Here is a 17977-nt window from a genome sequence, read left to right on the forward strand (position 1 = left end):
CCCCCCCCCCCCCCCACCCCCCCCCCCCCCCACCCCCCCCCCCCCCCACCCCCCCCCCCCCCCACCCCCCCCCCCCCCCACCCCCCCCCCCCCCCACCCCCCCCCCCCCCCACCCCCCCCCCCCCCCACCCCCCCCCCCCCCCACCCCCCCCCCCCCCCACCCCCCCCCCCCCCCACCCCCCCCCCCCCCCACCCCCCCCCCCATGATGGGAATTGTAGTTCCTGAACATCTGGAGAGCCGCAGGTTCCCTACCCCTGGTCTAGATGAATACCAACCAATGTCTATGTATTATGACCACATATAGCCAGCAGTGATTTTGCTGGCTTCTGTCAGTATCCGATGACGTTTAAGTGAGTTAACTTAGCTGAAGGAATGTCCTATAGTTACAGAAGGACCATGTATATATTTTAGTATTTAGTATTTTAGTACCAGTGTCTATAACTGTGAGCAATAATGGGCAAATTTTGTATGCTGATTTTGTATGTTTATTTTATGCCAATAAAGGCTTGTGACTGACTCATCCTCGTCGTTGTTGGTCTGCCAGCTTTGGTGAACGAGTTAGGAGGTGTGGGTGCTGCCTCCAGAGGGTGGCTGGGGACCTCCCACTATTACAACTGATCTCCAGGTGACAGAAGTCGGCAGCAGTGGCGTAGGAGGTGAAGAGCTCGTGTATCTAATCTGAAGGAACCGGGTTTGATTCCCAGCTCTGCCGCCTGAGCTGTGGAGGCTTCTCTGGGGAGTTCAGATTAGCCTGTTCACTCCCGCACATGCCAGCTGGGTGACCTTGGGCTAGTCACAGCTTCTCGGAGCTCTCTCAGCCCCACCCACCTCACAGGGTGTTTGCTGTGAGTGGGGGAAGGGCAAGGAGATTGTCAGCCCCTTTGAGTCTCCTGCAGGAGAGAAAGGGGGGATAGAAATCCAAACTCCTCTTCTTCTTCTTACCTGGACAAAAAGGTCGATTGGGAAGGTGGAGTCTGTGGCATCAGACCTCACAGAAGTCCCCCCTCCCTTCCCAAACCCCTCCCTCCACCCCCAAAATCTCCAGGAAATCCCCCCTTTCACTTGACCCAATAGCACAGCGATGGCGAACCTTTTCGAGACCGAGTGCCCCAATGGCAACCGAAAACCCACTTATTTATCACAAAGTGCCGACCCGGCAATTTAACCTGAATACTGAGGTTTTGTTTAGAAAAAACAGTTGGCTCCGAGGCTCGTGTTACTCGGGAGTAAGCTTGGTGAAGCGACCCGTGCAACACTTCGAATGGGTGAATCACGACCCTAGGAGGGTTTACTCAGAAGCAAGCCCGATTGCCAGCAACCGAGCTTACTCCCAGGTAAAGGATTGTGCCCAGGCCAGCCTAGATGTGTGGGGGTGTGTGTGTGTGTGATTTTCCGCCCCCCCCATGATGAACTCTGTGCGTGCCCACAGAAAGGGCTCTGAGTGCCACCTCTGGCCCCCGTGCCATAGGTTCGCCACCACTGCAATAGCATCTGTTTGTGTGAATATGTTGACAGTTGGCAAAGGTGCCCTCAGAGAGCACGCTGTGGGGCCTAGCGATGCCAGCCTCCAGGGGAGACCTGGGGATCGCCTGGAATTACAGTTCATCTCCAGACTACTGAGATCAGTTCTCCTTTAGAAAACGGAAGCTTTGGAGGGTGTGGCCTCCGTGGCAATTGCCCCCCTCCCTCCCTCCCTCGCCCTGGGCTCCCCGTCCACCCCCAAACTTGCAGGAGATTCCCTGCCTGGATTTGGCAACTCTCTGTTCCCGGTCCCCAGCTAGTGGCTACACCTGGCAGCTTTAGTTGGGCCTCGTCTGCAAGGATTTCTCTCCAGGGTTTTCAGCATCTCTGCCATGAGAGCAAAGAAGAAGAAGAAGAAGAAGAGGAAGAGTTTGGATTTATATTCCCCCTTTCTCTCCTGCAGGAGACTCAAAGGGGCTGACAATCTCCCTGCCCTTCCCCCCTCACAACAAACACCCTGTGAGGTGGGTGGGGCTGAGAGAGCTCCGAGAAGCTGTGACTAGCCCAAGGTCACCCAGCTGGCGTGTGTGGGAGTGCACAGGCTAATCTGAATTCCCCAGAGAAGCCTCCACAGCTCAGGCGGCAGAGCTGGGAATCAAACTCGGTTCCTCCAGATTAGATACATGAGCTCTAAACCTCCTACGCCACACTGTCCTGCTTTACAGAAGTGTTGTAATTTTTTTTTAATTGCTATTCAGTACTGGACATCTTTTAAGAGGCCAGCACCTAAATTTGATGGGAACTGTGGGATTAAGAAAGGTTTTGGCAGGCCAACCAGAGCTAGAAGGGGCAGACTGTTGCTCGGTTAGCAGATTGAGAGTTGAAGGGGGGGGGGGGGCAGTAAAACTTCCACGGCTATGCAAGAAAATCCTCAAAAGCACAAAGTGCAACAATAAATCTTTGAAAGCTGCCTCCAGATTGGTTTCCCCACAGCTGCAGGGGGGAAATGCAGGCACAGCCCCCTTCCCCCCACACTCTAACTATCCCTATTTCCCTGTTTAGTGTCTGTAGAATGCCCGGGGGATGGTTGTACCCCTATTCTAATGTCCCAATGAACATCCAAACAAGAATGAACGCCCTTGGCTTTTAACCTAGTGCACTTTTGAAGCTGCATGCTCAGAGGTGGGATCCAGCCGGTTCTCACAGGTTCCCGAGAGTAGGTTACTCATTATTTGTGTGTGCCGAGAGGGGGTTACTCATGGGTGATTTTGCCATGTGATTTTGGCCTTAGTTACACCCCTCCTCTCAGCAGTAGCGCGCAGAACTGGAAGCAGTCTAGCAGGAGGTGCACCGGCGTGCGTGGCAGCCTGCGCCTGCGTGCATCCGTTTCCCGCCCAAGGACCGGCGCAGCGGCTGCGTCCTTGCCACAGCCCCGCCTTTGCAATCGCCCGCCTCTGGAATGCCTCAATTCCCCTCAAGCCGTCGTGCCCTGCCCAGCCCACCACCATGGGAACCTGTTACTAAAATTTTTGGATCCCACCACTGCACATACTGCTAGGACAGTGGTGGCAAACCTTTGGCACTCCAGATGTTATGGACTACAACTCCCATCAGCCCCGTGCCAATTGGCCATGCTGGCAGGGGCTGATGGGAATTGTAGTCCATAACTTCTGGAGTGCCAAAGGTTCGCCACCACTGTGCTAGGATGTGCTATTGTGTGGGGACAACCAAGGCTGTAGTCTTTGGGGTGAGAAAGAAGAGGGTAGGGATCCTCCAGGAAACAGCCAAGGCCCAACGATGCTCAGTGGGCCTTTTCCCCCCCTAACACACATTTTTTTCCTAACGCACATTGCCTGCAAAGGAGACGGATCACTTTTGAATACAGAGACGCAACGGACACATTCTTCAAAACAAAAGGCTTTACTGACGCCGCCATTTACGATATCCTCCTCCCATCAGGCATTGGAGCCAGAGGGAGTCTCAGCTCTCCCGACCGCTCGCTTCTCAGCTCAGAACTGGACATAAGACAGCACCACGTCCCCATCAATTTCCAGGGTGTCGATCTGCGGGAAATTGCGGAAACGGTGCTCGTAGTTGAAGAGCGGCTGGCCGTTGGCAAAGACCTTGAAGCGCTGGTTCCCACAGCGGATGGAAAGCTGTTCCGGACAAGAAAAGACCACGAGGGGGGGAATTAGTGGCACGTGAAACTTGGGTCCGTGAGCGCATCGCTGTTCTCTGGCAGGGGTTTGTCCACCTCGCTAACTGCAGGGCATCGAAGGGGACCACCAACAGACAAGCGTGGGGAGTGGGATTCCCCAGCCATACGTGAAGATATGACCACACGAAGCATCAATTCAATTCCAGTAGGAAGGCCAAGAGGGAGAGAAGAACTAGTGTCTACAGCCACAGAGACACCAGGATGGGCTGATTTGAGTCAGAAATTGGGAGGGGGGGTCAGAAGGAGACAGGAATTGTGAAAATGCGGGGGGGGGGAGAATTAGGACTAATAAACGGAAACGCTTCTTCACGCAACGTGTGATTGGTGTTTGGAATATGCTGCCACAGGAGGTGGTGATGGCCACTCACCTGGATAGCTTGAAAAGGGGCTTGGACAGATTTATGAAGTCGATTTATGGCTACCAATCTTGATCCTCCTTGATCTGAGATTGCAAAGGCCTTAACAGTCCAGGTGCTCGGGAGCAGCAGCAGCAGCAGAAGGCCCTTGCTTTCACATCCTGCACGTGAGCTCCCAGAGGCACCTGGTGGGCCACTGCGAGTAGCAGAGAGCTGGACTAGATGGACTCTGGTCTGATCCAGCAGGCTCTTTCTTATGTTTTTAAGGCCACTGCTTTCACATCCTGCACATGAGCTCCCAAAGGCACCTGGTGGGCCACTGCAAGTAGCAGAGAGCTGGACTAGATGGACTCTGGTCTGATCAAGCTGGCTTGTTCTTATGTTCTTATGACTGACCCTAAGAAAGGATATGGTTGCTGTGTGAACATTTACAATCCCATTCTCTTCTCTTTGCCACAGAGACCAAGGACCAAGATTGTCCAGGTGGAGCTAGGAAGTGGAGACTCCCATAATCACAGTCCATACTACCCATAATACATCATTTCTGCTGCATATATACACATAGGCATATATCTGATAGCGGAGCCAGAAGTGAATTTATTCCACTTCTGGACTTTGTTCTGAATAAAGATTAAACTATGTTTTATTCCTGTATTAGGTAGGTAGAAGCCAACTGTGATAGAAAGTTGGATTTATAGTTATCTTTTGTATCCTCTGTATTTGCGTCTGCATGGAGCCTCCTTGGCTCAAGGCAGGAATCCACCCCTGCTCCACTTGAGCCTGTCCCTTTCACTTGTAAAACTCTTGATGGACGCTGACAAAGGGGACCCCAGAAGAAGCGCCTCGCCCTGCCTAATCTCGCCAGCAGGCAGATAAGGGGGCCATCGTCATCAAGTTTCGTTTCCCGACCCCAAGCACCCAAGGGACTCTTTTGTGTTCTTCCCGCCAGTGCATACGTCATTGCCTCGCCTTACTCCAGCCGCGGAATCCAAGAAGGGGCTGCCCATCGAACTCTGATTGGTTCCCATGTATTGCAAATGCATGATTGGTTACTGTGTATTTTGTTAATGAATGGTGGTGGGCTGTCCTGGACTCCCCCGGACTCCAGGCGGGAGAAAGGGCTTTTAAGACGTATTGTCGAAGGCTTTCACGGCCGGAATCACTGGGGTGCTGTGTGGTTTCCGGGCTGTATGGCCGTGTTCTAGCAGCATCCTCTCCTGACGTTTCGCCTGCATCTGTGGCTGGCGTCTTCAGAGGATCTGATGTTGGGAAAGCAAGTGGAGTATATATATCTGTTGGAGTGTCCAGGGTGGGTGGAGAAACCTTGTCTGTGAGTAACAAAGAAGGCAGCCAGGTCAATACTTGAGGGCCCTCAACTAATAGCCCTCAACTATTGACCTGGCTGCCTTCTTTGTTACTCACAGACAAGGTTTCTCCACCCACCCTGGACACTCCAACAGATATATATACTCCACTTGCTTTCCCAACATCAGATCCTCTGAAGACGCCAGCCACAGATGCAGGCGAAACGTCAGGAGAGAATGCTGCTAGAACACGGCCATACAGCCCGGAAACCACACAGCACCCAAGGCTTTTAAGACGTTGTAAAGCTGCTAGGCAGCTGCAGTTGCCGTGGTGTGGAGGTGCTGACACGTAGGTCAGCATCTCAATAAAACCGTTTATTATTTCACTATACTCGCTGTGTCGGGTCCCGTTTGTGTTCCCCTGCGCTGCCGAGAGCTGGGTGGCCTGGAGCTATTAAAAGTGACCAGGCAGCGCGGTAACATATCCACACACAGAATAAAGCTTTGGATCAAGAAAAAGAAATCTGTATTTCGAGATGGGGCTTAATTCTGCTAGCGATTGAAGAAGGCAGGCTGCTTATGAAGCCTGCCCCCCCCCCAATTTCCTGTGCTGCCCAGTCCTGCTCAGAAGTGACCTTCACACTTTCAGGCCCGTATCTGCAGCTACACGGCTTCTCGACCCCATGTAATAACGAAAATTGAAATGACCGGGGTGCTGAATTAAGTTTCCTGAATTTAAAACTTCAGGCTTAATGCAGTTATGAAAAACACATATCCGTAAACATGATCTGTACCAAAAAAACTGTTGGGTAAATCGCACGCAGTATTCCAGAGATTAATTTCCACAGTGTCAGAATGAGGCATGTTTGAGACAGGTAGCTGTAATTTTTGCTTTAAAAAGAAGCCTGGAGAGGCAGTTCTGATATTTTCCAGCAGAGGGCAGCAGAGGGCAGCATTTTCCAGCAGAGGGCAGCACGCACGCACGCACGCACGCACACACACACACGCACACACCCTCTGACACTTTCATACGTGATAAATAATGCATTTTCTAACTACTTTCAATGTACATTAATAATCACTTGCAAGAGGATTTTGCTATTTCACACAGTAAAATCCAGCTGCAAAGGGCATCAAAAGTGGATTGAAAGTGCATTATTCGGCAAGTGTGAAAGCATTCTGACTTTGCACATTAGAACCCGTCTCCTGGAATAAAACTCACATCAAAGTACTGTCCAGGCTGAAAGGGGTTGACGGGCAGCTCTCGCTCTTCACGGCCCCAGGCACCATTTAGGAAGCTGTTCCGCACAATGGTCCGCTCGTTCAAGCGGGGGTTAATGTGTAAGGCTATATCTTTGCCGCCAGCTCTGAAATTGATCCGGAAACTGGGCAAGGAAGAACATGAAAAGACATTAGAAGATTCCTGCCGGATTCACCCCAAAGATCGGTCTACTTTAGCATCCTCCTTCCTAACAGATGATAGATCTCCATCATATAGGCCAGTGGTGGCGAACCTTTGGCACTCCAGATGTTATGGACTACAATTCCCATCAGCCCCTGCCAGCATATATATATATATATAGACCCTTCAGCTCATTCTTATCTGTTGTTTTCCGGAGGTAGACTGCATCTGACCATAGAGGTTTCATTTAGCTAGTTTGACCAAAGGTTGGAAGTAGACAGTTGCTCTCAAATGCTGACTAATGGTTTTTTTAATAGCACTGTTCATGACTTGAATCTCTTGGTCTTTTTATTTCTCTACAGGCGGAAAAGGAAATCGGATGGATTCCCTAACTGTGGAAGGCAATTAACGTTTAATTCAAAAGTCATTCTCTTGGCTGATGCGAAGACCAGTTAGATCTGCAAAATTCTCAGCACGACTGCCTTTGCCCACGAAAAACCATAGGCGACCCTGTAGGGTCCTTGAGGCAAGAGACATTCGGAGGTGATTTGCCATTGTCTGCCTCTGTGTGAGCTGAGAGAGTTCTGAGAGAACTGGCCCAAGGTCATCCCTTTCAATAGGGCCGACCAAAATACCAAGCAAGCTTTTGAGTGTGAAAGAACCCTTCATCGGGTTCACTGTCCGGTATTAGAAAGTTTCGGTAGAGGGGGAAGGAAAAGGGAGAACCTGTTTCAGGGCACAATGAACCTGCGGTCTGTAGTCACAGACTTCAGGATTTGTTACGGATTTCATTGCCTGAGAGAGTGTAAAATTGCTCCTGTTCCTTTTGGGATTTTTAAATGACATTTTTCTACACACTACAAGATGACTGGACTCCCAAATTGCGTGCCCTATGCAGCCCTTTGTCTGGAGTTAGGTCAAAACTCCTTGGAATCAGCCGCTTGGCTGAGGACTTTTAGATTCTGGCTGCGAATTCATTTTCTCTCGGACTGTAATTCCCTGGTCCACCGTCTGCTCTCTGACACCCATTCCAACCCCTGGTTTTCCATAATTGAAGAAAAAAATTGCCTCTATTGGACTGTCAGTGGATTCACTTTGCCCTTTGTCCTATTCAGAAGCTTATAGGAAATGAAAAGGTCAACTATTGGATAGAGAGTTCTCTACCCTAATCACCGCAGCCAAGAAAACGTGCTCCCCCCTGTATTTTTCTCTCCCATTTGAACGGGGCCACTTGGCACACTACCTGTATTGCTCAATAAACCCTGTTCAAAGGAGAGCCATAATGCTCGCCAGGTTTAATGTTATGCCTTCTGCCTTGTTACATGGCAGATTTAATAAGCAAGAAAAGGCTAAAAGATTGTGCCCGTGTCATGATGGCTCAGTTGAATCTCTGGCCCACCAATGACTACACTGTCTCAGATTCAAGGAAATCAGATCCAAGTATGTGAATCTTACTCCTTTACATTTACCCCATCTCCCCGATTTAATTAGATTACACAACTTGTTGGACAGCCCTGTATGATATCACTGTATGATAGTGGCAGACTTTCTCGTGGAAATTACTAAACGCCAGTAGATTTCCTTCGTCCTAACATGTATATCCTGTATTGTATATGCTTTTTAATCCGTTTTTTAAATTATTGTTGTACTGCTGTCTATGCCAATAAAGGCTTGCTGCTACACTTTTTTTAAAAATTGCAAATGACATTCAGACAACCCTGGTGCATACCTACCCTTTGGCATCTGGTGGGACAAATCCTCTGACCACCACGGTCCTTTTTGAGCCCAGACCTCCCGGGAAATTGCTCCTGTAGGGCACTTGCTGAAACAAATGTTTATTTTGCAAAAGTTATACTTGGAAAGCAAGAGAGGGAAAAGACATCTGTCCCCTCAAACGGAAGGCCTGGTTTACACTTGACGAGGCTGGGTGAGGCCGAACAGCCTTCCAGCGGGACTTGGCACTAGTGTGGCCCTGCGTTTAAACTGGGCGGCTACTTGTACAAGCCAGCGAAGTGTCAGGCCTGCCCCGTGCTCGGCCTGGCAGCTCCCACGTCCACACCAAGGTCACAGATGGCTCTGCTATGACCATAATCGAGGGTGGGGGGGATTATGGTTAAGGTGACCAGATTGTCCCCTTTAAAACCGGGACGGGGGGGTGGGGGGGTGCACGCGTTTTCACTTATTTCCAGGGATGCCCTGAGTCTCTCTGCGCCACTCTATGGCTGAGCCTACCCTGGAGGAAAGCCGAGGAGTTTTAAGGGATCTCAGGGCAATAGTAGGAAGATCTTTACTCACCGGATTGTAGGCGGCTGGGGCCATCATCATCTGTAAGGAGAGGGGGGGGGGACCCAAAAACCTTGGTCAACACCACAAACTCCTGAATTCTGTCTGGAAACCTGGCACCCTCATCGCATCGATAACAGGGATAAAAAGCTAATCTGGCGCTTCTGACCACACTCTCCAGAGATAGTCGCTGCATCTCATTGGAGGGGACACACAAACACACACACACACACACGACACCCCCTGTGCAAGAAAGCTGCCCCGCCCCAGAAGTGGCGTCTTTCCACCTCTGGATGAAGCCCATCCCTTTATGCAGAGGCTCTGGCAAACTCACGCCACCTAAGTTCCGACCCGTATTTAGTCTGAGTACTTACAGGGAGGTTTGGGTAGGCAGGATTCGGCATCATGCCCTGTAAAGGAAGAGCGGTTCTCATGAATCGGGAGCCCGACGGGATCTCTTTCGCAGGACGGGTTCAGAAGGTGACCCTAGCCACTGGCTTGGGATGACTGTCCAGAACTAGCCAGTGCTCCCCAGAAAGGGACTGCATTTCCCTACTGGACAGAGGCCGGCTCCATGGGACGAAGGCCGAGAAATTCAGCCCGCTGGAAAATGTGCGCTGGTTACACTCCTTTGCCCCTCGTTGCAAGTACTTACAGGGTAGTTTCCAGGTGGGAATCCGGGAGTTGGCATCACGCCCTGGAACAGAGAGGTTTGAATAGGGTTGCTGTCTTTGCAGCCGTCAAGTGGGAGCCAACCCATGTCGGCCCCCGTAGGATGATCAAGGCAAGAGACGAACAGAGTTGATCTGCCGTTGCCTGCCTCTCCGCAGCAGCCTTGACTTCCTGGCTGGTCTCCCATCCAATTCCTCCCCATCCAACCCTACTTAGCTTCCAAGGTCCGATAAGACTAGCCTGGGCCATCTAAGAGATATGCAGAGGTGGTTTGCCATTACCTGCCTCAGCAGAGTCCTCCATCTGAGTACGAACCTTACTTAGCTTCTGAAATCTGATGAGGTCAAGCTAATGCAGGCCAGCCAGGTATACACAGGGAGACAGTGGCGGAGCTACAAGGGGATGGGGGCAGTGGTGGGATCCAAAAATTCTAATAACAGGTTCCGACGGTGGTGGGATTCAAACAGTGGCGCCGCTGCACACACGCACCTCCAATCCCTATCGGGCAGGGAGGTTGCTTTAGTAACCCCTTCTCGGCACTCAGAAAAAATTAGTAACCACTTCGAGAGAAGTGGTGAGAACTGGTTGGATCCCACCTCTGGGTGGGGGGTGCGTTGTGCACCGGGCACACGCCTAGGGCGGAAAATTGCCCCCTCCTCCCCCTTTCCCTCGCATCCCCCCCGAGCCCTCCCCCGCCCCCCTTCCCACACTTATCTTAGTTCCTTTCCTTTTCCTAGAACTTTTTCAGGCTAAAAAAAGGCCTGTTCACAGTACAGGCTCAAAAACAGCCTGAGGAACTAACATTTCCCAGGAGACCTTGGGGGAAAAGGAAAGGAACTAAGGTAAGTGTGGGAAGGGGGGCACCGCGGGAGGGCATTGGGGGGGACGGAAAATACAGACTGCGCACCGGGCACAGTTTGGCCTAGCTACGCCTCTGCAGGGAGACCTTGGCCCATTGAGCGCAGAGCACTTCCCATGGCACTCTTTGCCATGCAGTGCCTTCCCAGTGGGGGGTCCTTGCATTTTCTTGTTCACACATGCGGAGGTGCCTGCTGGGCGGTTTGTGCAGCTTGCCTGACCCCACTTCCGGGTCGCTCCCACATCCAATGCACGACTAAGGACGGCTGGCTTTAAAAAAAAACCACCCTTTAAATGTAATATCGATATTCCTTACGACTCTGTATTCTTATTGACGCAGCCCAGAATTGCATTGGCTTTCTTGGCTGTCTTGGTTTAGTGGCCCTTTCCACCACATTCAGGGCCCTGGCATAAAAGAAGATCTTGCGTTGGGTTTGGTGCATTGTAGGAAAACAAATGAATCCCAGACAGAGTTCTCGCTTTGTCGCCAGAAGGTCTTGGATTCAGTCCTGGCATCTCCAGGTGAGCCGTGGGAATGAACCCTCGTATGAAATCCCTACCCCAGAAGTACCCCCTCCGTTGTGGCACTCACCGGCATTCCCATTGGAGGCTGGGCTGGCATTCCCTGCGCAAGAACAAACAGAGAGTTAAACCCATTCAGAGGGCTCGGTCTGGTTGGAACCTAGTTGGCGTAGAGTAGACCATCCGCCCAGTGGTAGGATCCAAAAATTTTAGTAACAGGTTCCCAGGGTGGTGGGATTCAAACTGTGGCGTAGCACCAATGGGGCTGGGCGGGGCACGACGGGGGCGTGGTCGGGCTTTCCGGGGGTGGGGCATTCCTGGGCAGGGCTGTGGCAAGGGACGCAGCCACTGCGCCAGTCCTTGGGCAGGAAACGAATGCACGCAGGCGCAGGCTGCCACGCACGCCGGTGCACCTCCTGCTAGACTGCTTCCAGTTCTGCATGCTACTGCTGAGAGGAGGGGCGTAACTCAGGCAAACATCACGGGGCAAAATCACCCATTAGTAACCCCCTCTCGGCACACACAAATAATTAGTATCCTACTCTCGGGAATCTGTGAGAACCTGCTGGATCCCACCTGCATCCACCCCCAAAATGCAAGAAAACCAGTTATTACAAATTCCCATGGAAAGACACTATTTTTCATTAGGAAACAGGAACAGAAGAAGAAGAAGAAGAAGAAGAAGAAGAAGAAGAAGAAGAAGAAGAAGAAGAAGAAGAAGAAGAAGAAGAAGAAGAAGAAGAAGAAGAAGAAGAAGAAGAAGAAGGCGACTTCATTGACAGTCAATGACCAGATATCACGAACAGAAGGGGGAGGCATTTCAGGGTCAGCCTCCTTCCTGACTTGGTGGCCACCGGCAAAACTGCTGGCGCCCCAATTCCACTCGCCACGATTCTTCAGAGCGTGGGATTGTGTGCAAACATAACAGCTGGGGGTGGGGTGAGCCATCAGCTCTTGTCTGCGGCACAGGTGGGGGGGCTGGGGGGTCTCTCTGGCAACAGGAGGGATGGCTATCTGGTTCTCTCGGTGGGATTACTCACCCCGCCGAGGACATTCAGAGATTGCAGCTCCATGTCTCCATCGACGTTCACCTCCTGCACCTGGTTCAGGGGGATCCGGTGCCTGAACTCACAGAAGTGGTTCCGGTTCACGGAGATCTGGTGGGAACAAAACAAGGGGAGTTCAGCTAAGGGGCTCAAGTTATCCCGTAGCTCAGCCTGGTAACTGACAACCGCTCTTGGGACCTAACCACCTCAAAGCAAGCCAAGTCCTTCTTCCCATTTTACAGGTCAGGAAAACTGAGGACTCTCCTCCACTCCCTGTCTATCTAGTCCAGGGGTCTGCAACCTGTGGCTCTCCAGATGTTCATGGACTACAATTTCCATCAGCCCCTGCCAGCATGGGAATTGTAGTCCATGAACATCTGGAGAATTGTAGTCCATGAACATCTGGAGAGCCACAGGTTGCAGACCCCTGGACTAGATAGACAGGGAGTGGAGGAGAGGGAGGGCGGCATATAAGTTTAACCAATAAATAAATAAATAAATAAAGTTTAACCAATAAATAAATAAATAAACATCTGGAGAATTATAGTCCATGAACATCTGGAGAGCCACAGGTTGCAGACCCCTGATCTAGTCCATATGATCCCCCCTTTCCTCTTGAGCTCAGGGCTGCACATTCGATTCTCCCTTCCCCAGCTTATCTTCAACACAACTCTGTCAGGCTGAGAGTCTGTAATTAGCCCATGGCTACGCAGTAGAGTTCCCAACCTCCAGGTGGAACCTGGAGACCTCCAGGAATTATCTCCAAACATCAGAGGTCAGTTCCTCTGGAGAAAATGGGTGCTTTGGAGGGTCAACTCCACAGCATTATACCCCAATTGAAGTCCTTTCCCACGCCCTCCAGGCCCCACTCCCAAATTTCCAGGAATTTCCCAAACCAAAGTTGGCAACCCTCCTGCCCAGCGAGATTCCCAACAGTTTAGCATTCGAACCCAGGTTTCCCGAAATCCCAACCACTACATCACACGGAAGCCTCCGAATAGAGTAGCCTGGTATGTGAGTCACAAAGAATCACCTCCACACAAACACAGGACAACTATAGACAATGTCAATCAAAGGAAACAAAGACCAGGATACTTCTATTCAGATGCATTCACCTATTGACCTTGCTATCTTCATGGTTACTCCCAGGCTACAGACTTCTTTGTGACTCACATACCAGGCTACTCTATTCAGAGGGCCTCACCTTTTGACCTCACAGTATATATACTCCACTTGCTTTCCATTCCTACTATCAGATCCTCTGAAGATGCCAGCCACAGATGCAGGCGAAACGTCAGGAGAGAATGCTGCTAGAACACGGCCAGACAGCCCGGAAACCACACAGCACCCCACTACTTGAGAACATTCCGTAATAGCGCGCCTGGATACTATGCAGAGATATTAAACGTCCCTCAAGTTCGGGCAGAAGCACAAACTAATTCTGAGGCGACCGTGCAAGACGTGGGCCTTGCAGAGTCCCGTCGCCAAACAAACCTTGTAATGTTCGTTGGTGACGATAAAGACGATCTCAAAGTGCTGGCCCAGTTGGAAGGGCATCCCATGGCGCTCTTCCTTTCCCCACTTCCCCCCCTGGAAGGTGTTTAAGACAATGGTGTCGTGGCCCTTAAAGCGGGGATTGAAGTGCAGGGCGATGTCGTTCCCGCAGGTAAAATTCACCCGGAAGCTGGAAGAAGAGTCAAAAAAGAAATCATGAACATGGAAGCATCAGTACTCGATCGAACCCCATCCAGCATCCTCTTTTGACACAGCAGTTCACCAGATGCCCCCGAAGAAGAAGAAGAAGAAGAAGAAGAAGAAGAAGAAGAAGAAGAAGAAGAAGAAGAAGAAGAAGAAGAAGAAGAAGAGGAGGAGGAGGAGGAGCAGGAGGAGGAGGGGAAGGGGGAGGAGGAGGAGGAGGAGGAGGAGTTTGGATTTATATCCCCCTTTCTCTCCTGCAGGAAACTCAAAGGGGCTGACAATCTCCTTGCCCTTCCCCCCTCACAACAAACACCCTGTGAGGTAGGTGGGGCTGAGAGAGCTCCGAAGAACTGTGACTAGCCCACGGTCACCCAGCTGGCGTGTGTGGGAGTGCACAGGCTAATCTGAATTCCCCAGATAAACCTCCACAGCTCAGGTGGCAGAGGTGGGAATCAAACCCGGTTCCTCCAGATTAGATACACGAGCTCTTAACCTCCTACGCCACTGCTGCTCCCAAAGGCCCACAAAAGGACGCCAAGGTCTTTTTTTACCCCCCAGTGTTGGTATTCAAAGGTAAACTGTCACTGGACATGGAGGTTCCATTTAGTCACACATGCTAATAGCCATTAACAGACTATTCTGCTCCATTAATTTTCCTTCTAAAGCCAGCCTTCCTTGTGGTCTTCACAGCTTCCTGCAGCTGTGGATTCCATGGGTGGATCACTCATTGAGTAAAGAAGGACAGCCTTCTGCCCACTGTGAATCTATCGCCTATTCATTTCACTGGGGGCTAGGATGATGGGAGTCGGAAAGAGTTTCCCTTCTCTGCTTTATGGATAATTTTATAAACCTTGACTCTAAACTTAAAAACAAACAAACAAATACCTTAGCCTTTCCTCAGAGGAAAATGAAATAGACAGGAAAGCATCCCACTTTATTCCAAACGTGAGAATTACATTTTGTCCTTTTCCTTTAAAATGCAATAACTTTTGCACCAAAACCAACCTCTTCAGAACCTCAGGTTTTTTTTACAAAATATATTAGGAAATGTGTATGCAGTCAGAGGTGGGATCCAGCAGGTTCTCACCAGTTCCCGAGAGTGGGTTACTAATTATTGGTGTGTGCCAAGAGGGGGGTCACTAATTGGGTCTGCTTTTCCGTTAGAAATTCCATTAGGTCCAAAAATCATAAAGTCCTGTTGTTTCCTATGTGACTGGTTAGCGAAGGTAGAAAACAGGATCATTCTCCCTGTTGGGCTGTTTTAAAAACATGTGTTAGAAATATGGTAAAGTCCCTTGTTTAAGGAAAGTCTCCTTCTTTTGATTTCTAGAAACAAAATGAAGTATTTGAAAGCATTAAGTATTTGACAGGCAGTCAATGAGAGGAGAAGTCGTTGTTTCTGTTGGCAGTAGACGATAGGACTTGCTATGATGAGTTTAAATTATGGACAGAAAGATGGAAATTAGGAACTTTTTTTTTACAGTAACAGAGAAATTATCAATGCCCCTCCCCCAGAATCCCCAGCCACGCCCCCATCGTGCCCCGCCCAGCCCCATTGGTGCTACGCCACTGTTTGAACCCCACCACCATGGGAACCTATTACTAAAATTTTTGGATCCCACCACTGAGTATGCTGCCTCTTGACGTTCCTAGTCCTCATGGCTCTGGAGATGAGCCCGAAAGAACCTAGAGGGGGTGACTTCTTTAAAATATAAACATTGCCCAGAAACAGGGCATGACTTGGAAGGCCTTTTCACAAATGATGCTAAATACAGAGGCCCACCCAAAACGTTTCTTTGCTGCGTTTGCCTAAAAATACACTCCGGTAAACCAAAGATTCCCAGGTGGTGCCCATCAAGTCTTTATAGAAAATGGGTGGGGTTAGCTGGGGCTTTCTAATTGGCTGTGCAGATTAAAAATCATTCTACTGTTGAAGGCTTTCGTGGTCAGAATCACCTGGGGGTTGTGGGTTTCCCGGGTTGTATGGCAGTGTACCAGTAGCATTTTCTCCTGGTGTTTCGCCTGCGTCATGCTGCTGGAACGCTGCCATGCAACCTGGAAAACCCACAACACCCTAAAGCAGTGATGGCGAACCTTTTCGAGACCGAGTGCCCAAATTGCAACCCAAAACCCAATTATTTGTCGCAAAGTGCCAACACGGCAATTTAACCTGAAAACTGAGGTTTTCGTTTAGAAAAAACGGTTGGCTCTGAGGCGTGCGTTACTCGAGAGTAAGCTTGGTGATAGTCGGTGGATTTGCTTTGAAACAACCGTGAAACTCTTCCAACGGGTGAATCACAACCCCAGGAGGGTAAGGTTTACTCAGAAGCAAGCCCCATTGCCAGCAACCGAGCTTACTCCCAGGTAAAGGATCACGCTTTAGTTCTTCGCATGAAAATCAGTGGGGTTTAACAGCACTTAACAGGGTTACCTATACTGCTTCCCCAAAACTAGGTCTTAATAGAGCCCAGCAGCCCAGGCCAGCCTAGATGTGTGTGTGTGTGGGGGGGGGACACTCTGTTTGTGCGTGCCCACAGAGAGGGCTCTGAGTGCCACCTCTGGCACCCGTGCCATAGGTTCGCCACCATTGCCGTAAAGTCATTCTGTCAAACGCCACTTCGGCGTAAAGAATTGAAGATGTGCTGTTAGAGTAATATGTAGTATTGTTTCCAGACATTTTACGGTTGGGGACCCCGGCTGTAAAGGATTTGGATAGTCTGCGGCTAATTCAAGCGTTGCAGAGCATATTTACTGCAGGGTACCTCCCTCCCTCCCACTGTTTTGGGCACCTCAGAGTCCAGTTTACCTGTTGGTAGAACTGCGCACCATCCCTTGGACATAGACAGACATCCCGGGATGAAGTCCATAAGGCATTGGCTTGCTACATGGGAGGGGCTGCAAGAAAGAAAAAGGGCTAATCAACTATTAATTAATTAATTAATTCATTCATTCGTTCATTCATTTATTTCATGCATCAGTAGATTTCTGTGCTGGAAATATCTTCTTGGACTCAGTGAGAAGAAGAAGAGGAAGAGTTTGGATTTATATCCCCCCTTTCTCTCCTGCAGGAGACTCAAAGGGGCTGACAATCTCCTTGCCCTTCCTCCCTCACAACAAACACCCTGTGAGGTAGGTGGGGCTGAGAGAGCTCCGAGAAGCTGTGACTAGCCCAAGGTCACCCAGCTGACGTGTGTGGGAGTGCACAGGCCAATCTGAATTCCCCAGATAATCCTCCACAGCTCAGGCGGCAGAGCTGGGAATCAAACCCGGTTCCTCCAGATTAGATACACGAGCTCTTAACCTCCTACGCCACTGCTGAGACTGTCAAATCAGCAGAACACAAAACGGAGAAGACAAAATTCTGCAATACCGAAAGCCAGGGAAGTCTCCTCTCGCAGGGAGTTCCCCCATTGTGTCTCTGCATGTGGACGTTCAAAGGTCTCTGTTGCTTTCTGGGATGGTTCCGTGCATGCACAGCTGTCTTAGATGGAGTCAGACTGCTGGTTCTTCCCAGCCCAATACCAGACGGTGGATAGGGAAGGCCCAGGAGACCCCTGTCAACCCCCCAACTCCAATTTTGCCCTTGGAAAAAAAACAGGGTTGTAAATTGTAATGGAACCTTTTGTTTGTTGGGGGTTGTTTGCCGGTAGATCTCTAATTTTAAAGCGATCTCCCTTTAGCTATCAAGATATATAACAGTGATGGCAAACCTTTTCGAGATCGAGTGCCCAAATTGCAACCCAAAACCCACTTATTTATCCAAAGTGCCAACTCGGCAATTTAACCTGAATACTGAGGTTTTAGTTTAGAAAAAACGGTTGGCTTCGAGGCGTGCGTTACTCGGGAGTAAGCTTGGTGGTAGTCGGTGGCTTTGCTTTGAAGCAACCGTGTAACTCTTCCCATGGGTGAATCACGACCCTAGGAGGGTTTGCTCAGAAGCAAGTCCCATTGCCAGCAACCGAGCTTACTCCCAGGTAAAGGATCACGCTTTCATTCTTCGCATGAAAATCAGTGGGGTTTAACAGCGCTTAACAGGGTTACCTACACTGCTTCCCCAAAACTAGGTCTTAGGTTTAATGCTAATAATCGAGCCCAGCGGCCCAGGCCAGCCTAAATGTGTGTGTGTGTGGGCACTCTGTTTGTGCGTGCCCACAGA

The 17977-nt window shown here is 50.3% G+C and overlaps 1 protein-coding gene across 1 annotated transcript; it reads right to left on the reverse strand.

Annotated features, from left to right (window-relative positions):
* Positions 1–3366: 3366 nt before the first annotated feature.
* On the reverse strand, positions 3367–16710 carry LGALS4 (galectin 4). Its single transcript, XM_048500934.1, has 10 exons — positions 16628–16710; positions 13618–13807; positions 12118–12234; positions 11148–11180; positions 9681–9722; positions 9400–9435; positions 9038–9067; positions 8476–8564; positions 6563–6725; positions 3367–3618 (listed from the first exon to the last, which is right to left on the reverse strand). The coding sequence occupies exons 1-10, from the start codon at positions 16693–16695 to the stop codon at positions 3472–3474; spliced, it is 915 nt and encodes a 304-aa protein (XP_048356891.1). The 5' UTR covers positions 16696–16710; the 3' UTR covers positions 3367–3471.
* Positions 16711–17977: the final 1267 nt, after the last annotated feature.

This window comes from Sphaerodactylus townsendi, linkage group LG06, assembly GCF_021028975.2.
Source record: "Sphaerodactylus townsendi isolate TG3544 linkage group LG06, MPM_Stown_v2.3, whole genome shotgun sequence".
NCBI classification, from domain to species: Eukaryota; Metazoa; Chordata; class Lepidosauria; order Squamata; family Sphaerodactylidae; genus Sphaerodactylus; species Sphaerodactylus townsendi.

Excerpts from the sequence above, each read along its gene's own strand:
- LGALS4 (XM_048500934.1), bottom strand. The coding sequence starts at position 16,695 with ATGCCTTATGGACTTCATCCCGGGATGTCTGTCTATGTCCAAGGGATG. Across the intron at positions 9,723-11,147 it reads AGCCTCCAATGGGAATGCCG|GGCGTGATGCCAACTCCCGG; the intron begins GTGAGTGCCACA and ends TCTCTGTTCCAG. Across the intron at positions 9,436-9,680 it reads TCCCACCTGGAAACTACCCT|GGCATGATGCCGAATCCTGC; the intron begins GTAAGTACTTGC and ends CTTCCTTTACAG.